This window comes from Ochotona princeps, chromosome 12, assembly GCF_030435755.1.
Source record: "Ochotona princeps isolate mOchPri1 chromosome 12, mOchPri1.hap1, whole genome shotgun sequence".
Classification (NCBI taxonomy): Eukaryota; Metazoa; Chordata; class Mammalia; order Lagomorpha; family Ochotonidae; genus Ochotona; species Ochotona princeps.
In genome coordinates, this window is record NC_080843.1 from 62,924,967 (window position 1) to 62,939,936 (window position 14,970).

Below are 14,970 nucleotides of genomic sequence, written 5' to 3' on the forward strand. Positions count from 1 at the left end.
ATTTGCCTGATAGAAACAACTAAAAATGATTATTATTGAGTATACAACTTTAAAATACTGAATTAGAGCATTTAATGTGATTTTTTTTTACATCCAGTTTGGACAGATTCATGCTGAACAGTGAGAGTTCTCTAGTGTCTTCATCGAAAATGTTGAAATTTGTGGAGAAATGTTTGTTATCCAGTACTCAACCCTAAATAAATTAACTCATTTGTTAATTTTTTCAGCAAATACTTATTACTAGTTGCTATGAGCCAGGTAGCGTTCTGGCTGACAGCCTGCAGCAGGTAGCAGAATCTGCTGCCAGGTGGTGAGAGGGCTGATCTGTATCCCACTTCAGATGCAGTGCCCTACAATGGTCCCCTCACGTGGGGGTCCAAGTTCAGGCAGCACCCAGCAGACGTCGCTCTCTGCCCTGTGGTCTCTGGTCACAGATGCCAAGAGCTGAAAACCGGGGACTCTGGCATTTGGAATAAGGGATCGTATTTCCAAGAGGGCTCTGGCTTCACACAGTTGGCACCTTGTTGACAATGTCTAGAGGGGCGGGCATGCCCTCTCCAGCATGGCAACTCATAACATCACCAGGATATCCACTGAACAGTGTCGGCCACACCTCCCTGGCTCCTGCAGTCCTTCGAGGAGTGACCCAGCAGATTGAAGATCTCTGTCACTTTGCCTTCTAATAAATAAACAAACAAACAAATGAGTGTATCCTTTTCCGTGCTGAGCTCTTTTTTGTCCATCTTCTGGATTGTAACCTGAGGAGTCCGAGAAGTCTGAATCGAGGCTGTACTTTTCTTTTTTTTTTTTTTTTAAAGATTTATTCATTTTATTACAGCCAAATATACACAGAGGAGGAGAGACAGAGAGGAAGATCTTCTGTCCGATGATTCACTCCCCAAGTGAGCCGCAACGGGCCGATGCGCGCCTATCCGAAACCGGGAACCTGGAACCTCTTCCGGGTCTCCCACGCAGGTGCAGTGTCCCAATGCATTGGGCCATCCTCGACTGCTTTCCCAGGCCACAAGCAGGGAGCTGGATGGGAAGTGTAGCTGCCGGGATTAGAACCGGCGCCCATATGGGATCCCGGGGCTTTCAAGGCGAGGACTTTAGCCGCTAGGCCACGCCGCCGGGCCTGAGGCTGTACTTTTCAATGTACATTTTAACCTAGAGGGAAGTGTATGGGACAGCCTTACTGCATTCCTTTCTTTTTATGTTTATATATAAAACATTTTTATGTCTTGACAAAGTATATATGTGTGTGTGTTCATACATCTGCCTATGATAAGGGTTTAGTATCCAAATTGCAAACCAATTTTTAAAATATGAATAATCCAACATGAGGACACTTCAAAAGTTTGTGGAAAAATGGAGTTGAAAGATAAATTTTGGGGGCCTGGTGCAGTGGCTCAGTGGCTAAATCCTCGTAGTGTAAGCGCCAGGATCCCATGTGGACACCAGTTCGTGTCCCAGCTGTTGTATTTCCTATCTAGCTTCCTGCTTGTGACCTGGGAAAGCACAAGGTTGGGCCAAAGCCCTTAGACCCTGCATCTGTGTGGGAGACTTGGAAGAAGCTCCTGGCTCCTGGCTTTGGATCAGCTCAGCTCCTGCTGTTGCAGCCATTTAGGAAGTAAACTAACAGATGGAAAATCGTTCTGTCTCTCCTCTCAGTAATCTGATTTGCCCTTCCAATAAAAGTAAATAAAAGGTTTTAAAAGATTTTTTGGAACTCATGCCTAGTTATGATAGTACACATGTTCTGTGACCTTTTTGAAAGACTGCTGTTATATGTAGCTTTCAAATCTTTTTGCACCAAAATAAATGATCTTTTAATTTCATTTTCCTCTATGTTCTATGTAAAGTATGCTCATAAGTAAATAATTTGAATAAATATTTCTCCACAGAAAATACTTAAATGGTCATTAAGCACATGGCAGATGCTCAACTTCAATAGTCATTTTTATATTCTATTTATCTTTTTGGTAAGTTGTAAGAATTTTTTTAGATTTATTTATTTTTGAAATGCAAAGATTGGTAAGGGAAGATCTTCCATCTACTGGTTCACCCCTGAAATAACTGTAAATGCCAGGGTTGACCGTTACAGGGTTTTGGGCAGTCCAAAGCTATGAGGGGCCAGGAGCTTCATCCAGCTCTCCCATATGGATGGCTATGTCCCAGACACTTGAGCCATTTGCTGTATTCCCCAGGCCATTAGCAGAGAGCTGTATCAAAAGTGGAGCAGCAGGACAAACCAGTGCCCATATGGGATGCCAGCATCTCGGCTGGCTTAACTAGCTATGCCACATTTTGTTCTTTTGTTTTAAACATATTTTATTGCATTTCATTTTTTAAAATTAATTACATGGCATTATGTGATACATTTTTTATGCTCTGGGATTCCCCCTGTCTCTCCCCACACCCTCCCCCCCCCCCACGGCAGATTGCTCCACCTTGTTGCATTTCCATAGTTCAAATTCAGTTGACATTCTTTCATTGGAGGTATTTACCAAGCATAAAGTCCAGCATCTTATTGTCCTGGTAAGTTCAATGGTTTCTTGGTGAGACCATCTCTGGTCTGAAGATAGAGCCGGCAGAGCATCATCCCAATCAATTAAAAACCCCAACATAATATTTACTGTGGAGAGCGGGACTTTGCCCCAAGATGGCGCTTGTTATTGTCTTCTCACGGCACAAAGGCAGTAAACAAGTTTTAGGAAGTTGTAGAGGATTGGTTCAAGGTCTCATGCAGTCTGCATGGTGTGCGCGTGATCAGAGTTGTGATTGGTGTGTGTGTGCGTGATCAAGGCTGTGATTGGTGTGTTTGATGCATGGCCAAGCAGCCCTGTTGCAGTTGGCTGTTGATAGGGTTTTAACCTAAGTTTGAGAGAGAACAAAGGAGAAGAAGAACAAAGAGGAGTAGTGGTAGAATAGTAGTAGTAGTAGTAGAAGAGGAAGCCTGTAAATATGCTGTAGTTACTGCCCTTCTGTATTATACTTGGATTTCTTGTTTTGTTATGTAATGTAATTAGTTTGTCCTTCAATAAATCCTCATAAGAGCAAGCACCTGTGTGGGAGCTTCACTCGCTGGACGAGGGACCCCGTTAATTTACAACCATTTACAGCATTGTAGCATTAATTGACATGGTATTGATTAACCAATATGTTAATAGGAAAATATAGGTTCTCAACCACAACCTGTGACTTCTTCATAGACATTTCAATTTTAGTTTATATTCAACTGTGTTCTACACCTTAAAATGGCTTAGATTGCTATTCAGCTGTCTCATGCCTATTTTAGTTTTAGTATTTAGCAGTTTATAGCATTGAAGCACGTTTTCGCTGAACCTGGCTGTTTTTCAGGTGGTCTAACTCTATAATTCTAACAGGATATGTGTCAACAGTTTAGGTGGACAGTTATAGGAGGGGTGTGCAGAGAAATCTTCCATACCCCAGTGAGGAGTAACTAATCTTTGTGTCCCACCCAGTGAGTTATAAGTGCATCCCCGCTGACCATTTCCTGTCTGTTTCTAAGCTTTCCTTGTTGTTCTCTGTCTATCTATTCTAGTTTTGTTTATTTGTTTGTTTTGAGGGGTTTCTGGAGCGCTCCTGATGGTTATTACGAGAGGGGGTGGGGACCCAAAGTTGGAAGCAGGCAAGGACCAGAGAAAGCTCCTCTCTCTAGTCCTGAAGGCAGTTTACTGTTCTTCTGTTTCTGCGGACCGCTCAGGGATCCTGGTTGTTGTTCCAATGACCTTGGATCCTGCAAGGCAGGATTTGGGCTTCTTCCATCCCATGTGGTCGATCCAATTGGGGGTGGCTGACCTCAGAGTTCTTGGTCTCCGAAGGCACTCCGTTTCCCCCGTGGTCTTCTTGGCTATGCCACATTTTGACCTATAAGAATTATTTGTATATTCTAGGTCCATATCAGATAAATGATTTGTAAATATTTTCTTCCATTCTTTTAGTTATATTTTAACTTTCCTGTACCCTTTAAAGAGCAAACAACTATAATTTTTATGAGGTTCAATCTTTTTTCTTTGTGTGTGTACTTTGGTGTCGTTTTTAAGAAACCGTTATATGAGCCTACATCACGAAGATTGACACCTGTGTTTTTTTCTCCTAGGACTTTTCAACTTAAGCTCTTAGATCTCAGTGATTGATCCATTCTCAATGAATTGTGATGAGAGAACATGTATTTTTAAAAAGACGTTTTAAAATGTTTGTTTATTTTTGAGAGTCAGAATTACAGAGAGAAGAAGAGACAAAGACAGATCTTTAATGTACTAGTCCATTGCCCAGATGACTAGGAGCTTTATCCTCCTAGATGGGTGGCAGGGGCCCTGGTACTTGGGCCATCTTCTGTTGCTGTGTCAGCTGCAGTAGTCTGGAGCTGGATCAGGAGTGGAGCAGAAAGAACTCAAACTGGTTCCCATATGGGATGCTGCCTCTGTAGGTGGCAGCTTCGCTTGCTGTGCCGCAGCACTCCTGCAACTAAACACTTAACACAGGTTCCCTATGAAGGAAGGGAATTTATTAGGTTCCCTATGAAGGAAGGGAATTTATTTTGGCTCACAGTCTTAGAGGTTCAAAGTCCAGGACTGAGCGGGTAGGGGGAGGGCCTGTTGGTTTGGCCGTCTGGTGAGGCCAAGGGCAGCAGTGGTCAAACACAGGTGGAGATTTGATCTGTTAGTGAGCTGGAGCACAGAGTGATTAGGCTCAACTCTAAGGGTTTGTAAACAGCCTTGCTGTAAAAACTTCCAAGGGCTTGTGCCCCTGACCCACAGACCTCTCAGCAGGCCCACCTTCTAAATCCTGTAATTGGATTAAGCTTCTACCCTTAATATCAAGTTGGTGACCTTGAAGCTAAGCATCTGCCTGGGTTCAGGCACCCTGGCCTTTTCAAATCATCATGATATATTATTCAGTTGTTTACATTTTATTGAGACTTTTTTAAATGACCTGACAGTCCTGGAAAATATTCTGTATATGTTTAAGAAGAATATGTCTGTGACTGTTCATGGTTTGACTGTAACACAAATATATGTTCGGTCTGATTGGTTTGTAGTGCTGATAAAATATTATTTTCTTGTTCTTTGTCTTATTCTGTCTGTTACTGTCAGTTGTCTGTTTTTCCCTTTGTCTTTTTTTTTTTTTACTTATGTATTTTGTGTCTTTATTGTTTGATGCCTTTGTTTTGTTTTATCTAAAAAGTTCCATTTTGTCTGAAATGCGTTTTTCACCCAGCTTCCTTGGTTGCTATTTGCATAGTATGTTTTTCTCTTACTTTTGGCCAATTTATGTCTTTGAATCTGAAATGTGTCTCTCTTATAAATAATATATAAGAAGAAAGTGAGAGCCTAAGGCTCTTAGGTCTTTTCTTGTACATGCAATACAGCCCCAGACACATCCAAAGCTCTGTGAACATGACTCCAGCGTTCCTTTTTAAACACTCAGGCAGTCCTAATACTAAATAATTGGCCCCTGGGTTCTTTGTTGTTGTTTCTTTGTTTGTTTTCTTCAACGAATGTCCTCTGTGAAAAAGTTGTTTATACTGTGTGAGCTCTGTATTGGGTCAGGGAAAGGTAGCCTTGCAAATGCAGTCTTCCAGAGAACCAGCAGACAGGTCCGTTAATGGCAATTACCTGGGAATGGGCTCTGGAGGGGCTCCAGTATGCTGTGCCCATTGTGATTTGTTTGGGCTGTTGCTTCCCTGTTTGTCAGGGAGCTGACATCCTGGGAATAGCACCAGAGCAAGTTGAGGTGCCACAGTGCTCTCCGTTCTGAGAGTCAGCCAGTCTCCGTGAGGTAATGTTTACCAGACCACCACCCTTCTTCAGCTCATGTCCAGAGTTCATTTCTTCCAGGGTTTGCATTGTTCATGTTGAAGAGACTTTTCAGATACCTTTGCTTCACCATTTTGTTGTTGCTTCAATTGATTTTCGTATATTTTATTCCATATATGATTTTTAAAATCATTTTTATTTTAACATGTTCACATTTTTTTCTGTTGCATGTAGTGCCTGGCATTCTCTGGCACTTGGCATGCCTTGTTTTATTCTGTTTGAGTGTTATTACTACCACCACTGTTAGTAGGAATACTGTAGATGTTAATGTAAATGTGCTTTGCTATACTGTTTGGTTCCTAATATGAATTAGCTTATATGCAGTTGTTAAAATGATGTTACTTACTATAGCAAAAGTCAGGTTTGTATAGTTTTTCACTATAAGCAGAGCCAGGATAATGGCAGCAAAAGAAGTTATCTTCAGCAGGAAAGGGGGCAAAAATCTCTCCATTTGGATCTTGAAGCCCTTTAGTTTTTTTTTTTTTAAAGATTTATTTATTTTTATTGCAAAGTCAGATATACAGAGAGAAGGAGAGACAGAGAGCCTGCTTCCAACTTTGGGTCCCCACCCTCTCTTGTAATGACCATCAGGATCGCTCCAGAAACCCCTCAAAACAAACAAATAAAACTAGAATAGATAGAACAACAAGGAAAGCTTAGAAACAGACAGGAAATGGTCAGCGGGGATGCACTTATAACTCACTGGGTGGGACACAAAGATTAGTTACTCCTCACTGGGGTATGGAAGATTTCTCTGCACACCCCTCCTATAACTGTCCACCTAAACTGTTGACATATGTCTTGTTATAGAGTTAGACTACCCAAAAAACAGCCAGTTTCAGAGAAACCATGCTTCAATGCTATAAACTGCTAAATACTAAAACTAAAATAGACATGAGACAGCTGAATGGTAATCTATAGCCATTTTAAGGTGTGTAGAACACGGTTGAATATAAACCAAAATTGAAATGTCTATGAAGAAGTCACAGGTTGTGGTTGAGAACCTGCATTTTCTTATTAACATATTGGTTAATCAATACCATGTCAATTAATGCCATAATGTTGTAATTGGTTGTAAATATTATGTTGGGGTTTTTAATTGATTGGGGTGATACTCTGCTGGCTCTACCTTCAGACCAGAGATGGTCTCACCAAGAAACTATCGAGACCTCAGCATGTCTGCCCTGGTCTAGTTAAATATTTCATGGATTTATTCTTCTTGGAAGAGAAAGGAGGACAGACAGCAAGGTGCTGGTTCACTCTCCAGATGCTTATAACAGCTAGGAAGAGGCCAGAGCCAGCAATGGGCAACACCACCACGATCTTCTCCAAGGGTGGCAGAAAACCCACTTGAGCCATTTCCACTGCCTTCTAGAACTTGTACTAACAGCTAGAGCGGGGAACTAGAGCCACAAATCAAACCCAGGCAGTCCAGTGGGGGTCTTAGGTTATATGTGTCCATTTCTATTCTACTGCTTTCATTCATTCTTAATATCCTCTATGCTACAATGAATTACTTGATTAAATAAGCCAAGTTAATGTCCCCCAGTACTAGCTACAGTTTGTGACATTGTTAAATACTCAATTTCCAATGATATCAGTTTTTGTTTTTGTCTTTCACTTTCGGTTTTTTAATAATCAACAAGACTCTTCCAGCTCTAACTTCCTGAATGTTCCTAGGTGTAAGTTTGTAGAAAGAAAAAATCAGTTGTTTTTTAGGGCTGAGATGAGAAAAGCAGTTCTGTGTGAGTAAATTTAGTATGAAATAGTGGAAAGAGCTTTTGAAGTGTGGTCTGAGTTTGAATTTTGACTGAAACTTAACAGCTTTGTGGTGTTGGTTGGTTAGTTAAGTCCCAAGTTTCTTGCTTTTAGAAGGAATAAATAGAGTAGTATGAATAAATAAAGCAGTATGAAATAATGTGTAGAAAGGCTATATTACATAGTGACCACACAGTAGACATGCTCCAGGTATTGGGCCATTTCCTTTCATTTTCAGTTTCAAGGGTTGACAGAAGTTAAGAAATGATGGCTCGGGCTGCCTGTGATAATGAACTGTTCTCTGTGCAAGGCAGCTGTGCTCTGCTCTGCTGGTTGCCTGACAGGGTTTGGTTTTGTTTTAAGATTCGTTTATCTATTTGAAAGGTAGAGTTAGAGAATGGCGAGAGACACAGAGAATGATCTTCCATCTAGTGACCTACTCCCTAAATGGCCGCACTGGCCAAGGTTGGGCCAGACTGAAACCCAGAGCTTAGAGCTCCATCCGGTCTTCCATGTGGGCGGGCCGTCTTCTGCTTTCTCAGGTGCATTGATAGGAAGCACCACCAGCAGCTGAGCAGCCAGGCATGAACCGGGTCCCACATGGGATGCCAGCATCTCAGAGGCAGTGCCTTTGACCTTCTACACCATAATGTCAGCTGCAATTTAAAAAAAAAAGCTTCATAGAGATGTATTTTACATATCATAAAATTCACCTCTTTATAGTGTACAACTCTGTCCTTTAATGTATTCACAGACTTGTACAACCATCCCTCATCTCCTTTTTAAAATGGTTTCAACTTGGCAGAAAGAAATCCCATACCTGTTAGCAACTGGGTCCCATTCCTGAATGCGCAGGTCTTAAATGGCTTATCCTAATCCTCTTTTTCCCTATAATTTTTAGTATTTAGTTTTTGTAGAATGCATATGTTAACAGAACAGCTTGTGCTGGAATCTGGGCTTTCCCCCCCAACATGATCTTTCTGAGTTCACTGTGGCCTTTGAGCTGGCATATCAAGCCCAACACCTGAGTCCTTGTCTGATTTGACCCTTTTGTGGTAGTCTTATTGATGGCCATGATTTCTTGATTGACAGTGCTACCTGCTTTGGTCAGGTAGGCGTCTTTCAGAGCCTGCTCAGGGTGGTTGTTCCACCAGTCTGTCTTGTTTAAATATGGGTGTTCCAAAGGATCTATCTATAACTGCTCTGATGCCGGATGAGGTCATTTCTCCCATGGTGTTTTTAATATTTTCCCTGTTCCTGTAAGCAATTTCCTGTTTCCCATAGCAGTCTACTGTCCCACTGGAAATTTAAGTATACCTGTTTCTTAAATGCCTCTCTAACCACTTTCGGTTTTTTAAGTTTATGTTTGCATGTTTAATGATGCTAAGATAAGTTTTATGATAGCTGATGGGAAGTTGGAATTGTTAGCTAGGTGGATTCTTCGGTGTCCATGTTCTAGCATTCCTGTGCCTGGCCCATTATTTTCATTAAAGACTAGCTAGATAACACACATTTCGGAAATTAAACCATTATCTTTTCCGTCATTATGTTTTTATGGTCTAGTTCCTGATCAACTTTGTGTTTCAATAAAATAACCTTTAAATTGTGATTTAGTCTACTTGACAAAAGTGATTTGTAAGAAATTTTTGCCAAGCGCTTACAAGAATATTCCTTGGGGACTACACAACAACGCAGAACAGAAAAGTCGATTCTATCCTAGCAGGCAGCAGAGAAGATGCCAGAGGAAGGTGGATAAAGAAGGGTCATAGAGATCTTTTTAAGAACTTGAAATCCACAATTTAAAGTAGTTTCTGCACTGCACAAGGGAAAATATATTACTTCAGCAGCTAAAGCATAGCATTCATTGTAAATTGACTGAATCCTATTTTGTTAGAAATTCAGGATCTTGCTGTTAGCACGTTAAGCTGCTGCTTTGGGCACCCACGCCTACTGAGTGCCAGTTTAAGTCCCAGCTGCTCAATTTCCTTGGAGGCAAAAACTGGTGATCCTGGTGTTTGAACCCCTGCCACCCACATGAGAGACCCAGGTGGAGCTCCTGGCTTCATGCTGGCCCCATTGTAATTGCTGCAGGCATTTGAGGAATACATGAGCACATAGAAGGTTCTCTCTCGCTTTCTACCATTCAAGTAGTTGAAAAAAATAAATATTTTAAAATGCATGCATTGACACTGAATGAAGGGCTGTGACTCTAGGCATAAGGCCCCACGTGTGGTCACTGTACTGCTCTATCTTACCATAGGAGACAGTGCTATCTGTAAAGGTGTGGCAGGTGCTAAGGCTCTCTCACTAATGCCTGCATTAGTCACCTTGTCCAGTCAAGGTATCTGATGGAAAGGAATTGGCACCTGTTCTCATTTCTAATTAATTTGTTGTTTAAAGCCTTTGGATGTTTTCATTGGTTATAGGTTTAAACAAGCATCTGTCTGCTGTCTCTGTTTGCTTAAATAAATAAAAACAGGTGAGTTACCGTTGTTATTTCTTGGCTGTTATGTAAGTTTCCCAAGTACTTGGGAATATATTGTTTAGGTTGCACAGGGTGTCTGTGTAAAGGCTAGGAAGAACTATATTTGTGTTTCCTTCTACATCTATCATAAATTATCTTAGGCATTTGCTGTGCCCCCTCCTGCAAGTTTTCCTCAAGCTTCTAAAGGGATTGGGCGACATGGCCAAGGCAGTCCAGGTCTTAAGTCAAAACACAACCCTGGTGATGCAAGAAGACTGCTTGCTGATTGACATGCTTCTAGTTGAGCTACTTCATCTGTGAAGAGTCCTACGACCAGAATTTCAGAATCATTCTTGCGGTGCAGAGACGATTATTGGGGCCCTTTGTGAGAACTGTGTATACCAAAATACAATGTTGCCAGCTGTGTGGACTGGTAAGATTCATTCTGAGAGGAGATGAAGATCCAGATTTTTCACAGCTCATGGGTTCTTCCTTTAGCATACAAACCGTTACCATTCTCTTGTGTCTTAAGCGCTAGAAATGTCCCTCTCCACCGTTTCTTTTGAAATCACCCAGCAACCACCTGATCTTCTCTTCTCTAGGTGTCCAGGAGCTTCTCATCGGAGAGTTTCCCTAGAAAGAAGGAAAACTAATAAAACTCAGGCCGAGAACGAGAATGAAAACGGACCCACAATCATCGATGCTCCAGGAACTTTACTGCCAGAAACGGACTGTCCCGGACCGGGTCCCTTGGCCACCGAACGGAACTCAACATCAGCCGCCCTTCCCGTGTGGACGGAGGAGCCGGGCCTGGACAACCCTGCCTTTGAGGAGAGCGCGGGGCCCGACAGTATGTGTGCCACCACCGTCGTGTGTGTTTCATCTCTGCATTGCCTGCCATCTTGCTGTTCTCCCAACCTGCATAATTTTTCCTCTTTAAAAAATGACTTCATTAAGATACAGTTTCTGTTCTACATCATTCACTGCCTTTCACTGTACAGTTGTGCCTATCAGTGTGTATTTTAAAAATAAAGCATGAACCTTACTCTCAGAGGAAGGGAAGCCTTCCCCATCCGTTTTCTGTCACAGTCCATGAACTCAATTCATTCACATGTTTGCTCAGAAACGTATTTGCTTGACGTAAGAATTCAGCAATAACAGAAGCAGTCGTTAAAATCAAGCGCTCACCCTGTCAGCACGGTACTAAGCACTTTACTATTGACTACCTAAATGCTTGTAGTTAAGTGATAAGAGTGTGGTCAGATTCATAGAGCGGCTCGGTGACTGAGCACATAACAGTGCTTCAGACCTTGCACACCCGTGGTGTCAGCCGTGAGGAAGTAGAAAACCTGCAGCCATGAATCTTGGGCATGCCTTGCAGTTGACCCTGCAGTACTTTCAAAAGCAAGTTTTCTCTTACAAACTCCAAATTCTGCTTCTAACTCATTTTTTTTCTTATCATGACTGCATCTTTTTCATCTCCTATCACTCAAGTTCAAGACCACCTCTTTTGAGGAGTTCCATGTGCCTGTTCTTTCCCTGGCCAGGATCTCAAGCCTTACTGTTTACTTTCCACTGCCTGCGCTGCTGACAACTGTTTCACAGCCCAAGCTTCCCTTCTGAGCTAGGACAAGATGACCGATTGTTAATGTATGTTCATCAGACTGTGCGTCTGCCTTTGTGATCTTACACATAGTGGCTATTGATCGTTTACTTAATGATCAACCTTGCAAAAGAAATTTTTGGATATTCTTAAACATGTAGTTTGCCATTCCATCTCTTATCGGTGATGTTGCATAGTCATTAAACATCTGTGTGCTAACATGTGATGATTTAATTTACCTGAAGATTTTCAGAATATGAAACATTGTTTTCCTCTTTGTTTTAACTTGGCAGCCATACAACAACCACTTAGTTTACCAGAAGGAGAAATTACCACTATTGAAATTCACCGGTCCAATCCATACATTCAATTAGGAATTAGCATTGTGGGTGGCAATGAGACGCCACTGATTAACATTGTCATCCAGGAAGTCTATCGGGACGGGATCATCGCCAGAGATGGGAGACTCCTGGCTGGAGACCAGATTCTTCAGGTATCAGTTTGAGTGATTCTGTAAATTTGTGCTTTTTTATTCTTGTTCTTAGCTTAAAAGTCAGAAAATTCTGATATTGTGGAACCTAAATTATATCAAGGTTGGTTTTTCTGTTTCTATGTGTAAACAGATAGGAATCTATCTCCTGTTTACCAATCTATGTGGATTTTTTTTTTCCTATATTCTTATCAACCCCACCTGTGACTTGGACCATGGCTCACTCCCTTGCCTGGCCAGAGCTGCCCGAAGGACATTTGTTCTAGAACCATCTTCACCCACAGGAGACTCTTTGACCCTCTGGTTGATTCCAAGCCCCGTTTGTCTGTCCATCTCCTCCCTTCATGGCTCATTTATCCTTCTCCATTCAGATGGTTGGGATCTGAAGAAGATAAACTGTACTGTACTGATTGAATTTATACCATAAAATTTGAATCTTTCATTGACTCCTTCATATATCCTCATTCAGTATTTTGTGTTTTCTGTGATTTCTGATATTACTCTTATTGTTTGCCCTTTCAGAAGATGATCTTTTAAGAATAAAATAAATATTTGAAAAAGAAGTAAAAGAATTAGTGTGGGACAAGCTGCTTTGCTGGAGGATGTGTTGAGACTGAGGGGCTAGGGATGACAGAATGTTGTGTGGGACTAGAGTTTATAGAAGGCTGGCCTGAAATTTCACTGATACAAGTGTGATGGTAATTGAAGTTGAAAAGTGGGTAACTTCTACAAGGAGAGAGAAGAGGTAGATACAAACAAGATAGAATGTCCTTTAGGAATCCAAGCACAAGGTTTTTCCCCTCCTTAAATTGCTTGTTCGGTATTTCCCCCAGGAACTGCTAACATTAACACCTTATTTCCACATTCCCTGCCACCTTTCTAGGGGGAGCCTTCACTGCTTTGTAATTCAGCAGAATGTTCCAGCCATATCCCTGCCAGGTCGGTCTGTCTGTAGCCATGCTTTTCTTCCAATGATTCATCCGAAGTGTCAAGTCCAGACTGATCTAAGAGTTGAGCTGCCCTGTGGTTTTTTTTTTTTTTTATACAACCTGACTTCTAATCTTAGATCTTGCTCTTATTTCTGCTACTCCAGGTTGTTCATTTCTTGAATATTGTAGGTGCTGAATTTTTTGCTGGAGATATATTCAAGAACCAAATGCCATCTGTCCTCACAGAGCAGTCTACCAGGGCACCAGATGTAGTTATTTTTAACGTATTCCCACGTTCCAGCTTGAGCTCAGTCTGTGCACCTCCAGCCAGTCTTGGCCATACCACTGCCTCCATACTTGAGCTAATGACAGCATTTGTTGCCTTTGTTGTCGTCACTTGGTGTGCTGTCAGTGTTGGCCAATTGTTTATATGCTCTACCTGTGTAGGCCTATGCCTCTGTGGTGGTTGCAGCCCACAGTGTTGGGGGTTGTGATACAGATTTCTCTCACAGTATGCTGAGTAAGTGCCCAGGAATTAGCTGAATCAATGGAATAGTGGATTTAGATGTACTCTTCTGTTTGTTTGAATAGTCATCTCCTTTATTCAAACAAACCTTGGAGCCTTTGGCATTTTTTAGGTCTTGAAAGGAAATCTCCAAAGCAGCTGGGATTGACCTTGCTAATAACTGATTCTTGGCTGTGATTTCCATTCCCACTTACATATGGCTTCTCACCATGTAGAATTCCTTACAGTAACGCTCTTGTCCAAAACTCTCCCTTCTGAAATGTGGCTGAAGCCAACCAAACATTAAGTGTTTTGGGTTTTGCTGAATACCAGGAGTAATGAGAATACAGGGAGCATCACTAATTCAGGTTATATGACGTGAGCTCTCTGACCCCATCAAAGCTACCTTACTTTGGTTCATTACTTTGCAGCTCCTAGCCTGTTCTGGGCAGAGTGTGTCTTATAGTTGGTTTCCCAGACATCTTGACACTTTGTGGTGCTCACAACCCAAAGAACTAAACACGCTCCTTTTACAGCCTGTCTAGTATCTTTTCTTTCCTATGTCTGGCCTTTGTTAACTGTAATGTGTTTGTTTGTTTGTTTGTTTGTTTTCTGAGTTGTCTTTTCTGCCAGGAATGTGCTTTGACACTGTGTATGTGTATTGCCATTTTTATATATCTCTATCTGGTGGGTTTTTGTTTCCCCTAAATGTCTTTAAGCATAACTGAGATTAAATCCTGTTTTTTTTTTTTAACTACTATTTTGGAGCATTGTTTGGTAACATAATTGGATTTTTTTATGCCTCAAATAAAATTCTGGTTATTCAAAATTAAGAAGCTTCTGGTTCCTGGCGTCAGGTCGGCTCAGCTCTGATTGTGAACCAACTGATGGAAGAGATCTTTATTTAAAAAATAAATAAATCTTTTTAAATTTTTTATTTATTTATTTGAAAGGCACAGTTGCAAAGAAAAGTGAAGAGACAGAGCTCTTCCATCTGCTGGTTCACTCCAAAAATGGCCACAATGTCCAGAGCTGGTGCAGGCCAAAGCAAGGAGCCCAGAGCTTCATCCTGTTCTCCCACATGGGGGACAGGGGCCAAAGCAATAGGACTGTCTTCTGCTTTCCCATGAGCATTAGCAAGGAGCTAGATTGGAAATGGAGCAGCCAGAGTTTGAACTGGCACCTACATGGGATACTGGCTTGCAAGTAATGACTTAACACCACACTGACCTAGGTTTTTCTTTTTGATGGCCTTCTAGTTGGCCTTTAACTTGTATGTTGGAGTCACTAAATAAAACCACTTCCTTTGTCCAAATATGGAAATGGATTTATTTACATTTGTGTGTAAAATCTTATGAAGAGTCCTGTCTGGTTTTTT

At 41.5% G+C, this 14,970-nt stretch overlaps 1 protein-coding gene across 2 annotated transcripts in view; it reads left to right on the plus strand.

Annotated features, from left to right (window-relative positions):
- The window catches only part of LNX2 (ligand of numb-protein X 2), a 90,921-nt gene that overhangs the window by 53,872 nt on the left and 22,079 nt on the right, over nucleotides 1–14,970 (plus strand). For both annotated transcript variants that reach the window (XM_058670929.1, XM_058670928.1), the window contains exons 3-4: nucleotides 10,668–10,915; nucleotides 11,962–12,161. In XM_058670929.1, coding sequence (XP_058526912.1) covers nucleotides 10,668–10,915; nucleotides 11,962–12,161 — 448 coding nt within the window. The remainder of the gene's footprint in view (nucleotides 1–10,667; nucleotides 10,916–11,961; nucleotides 12,162–14,970) is intronic.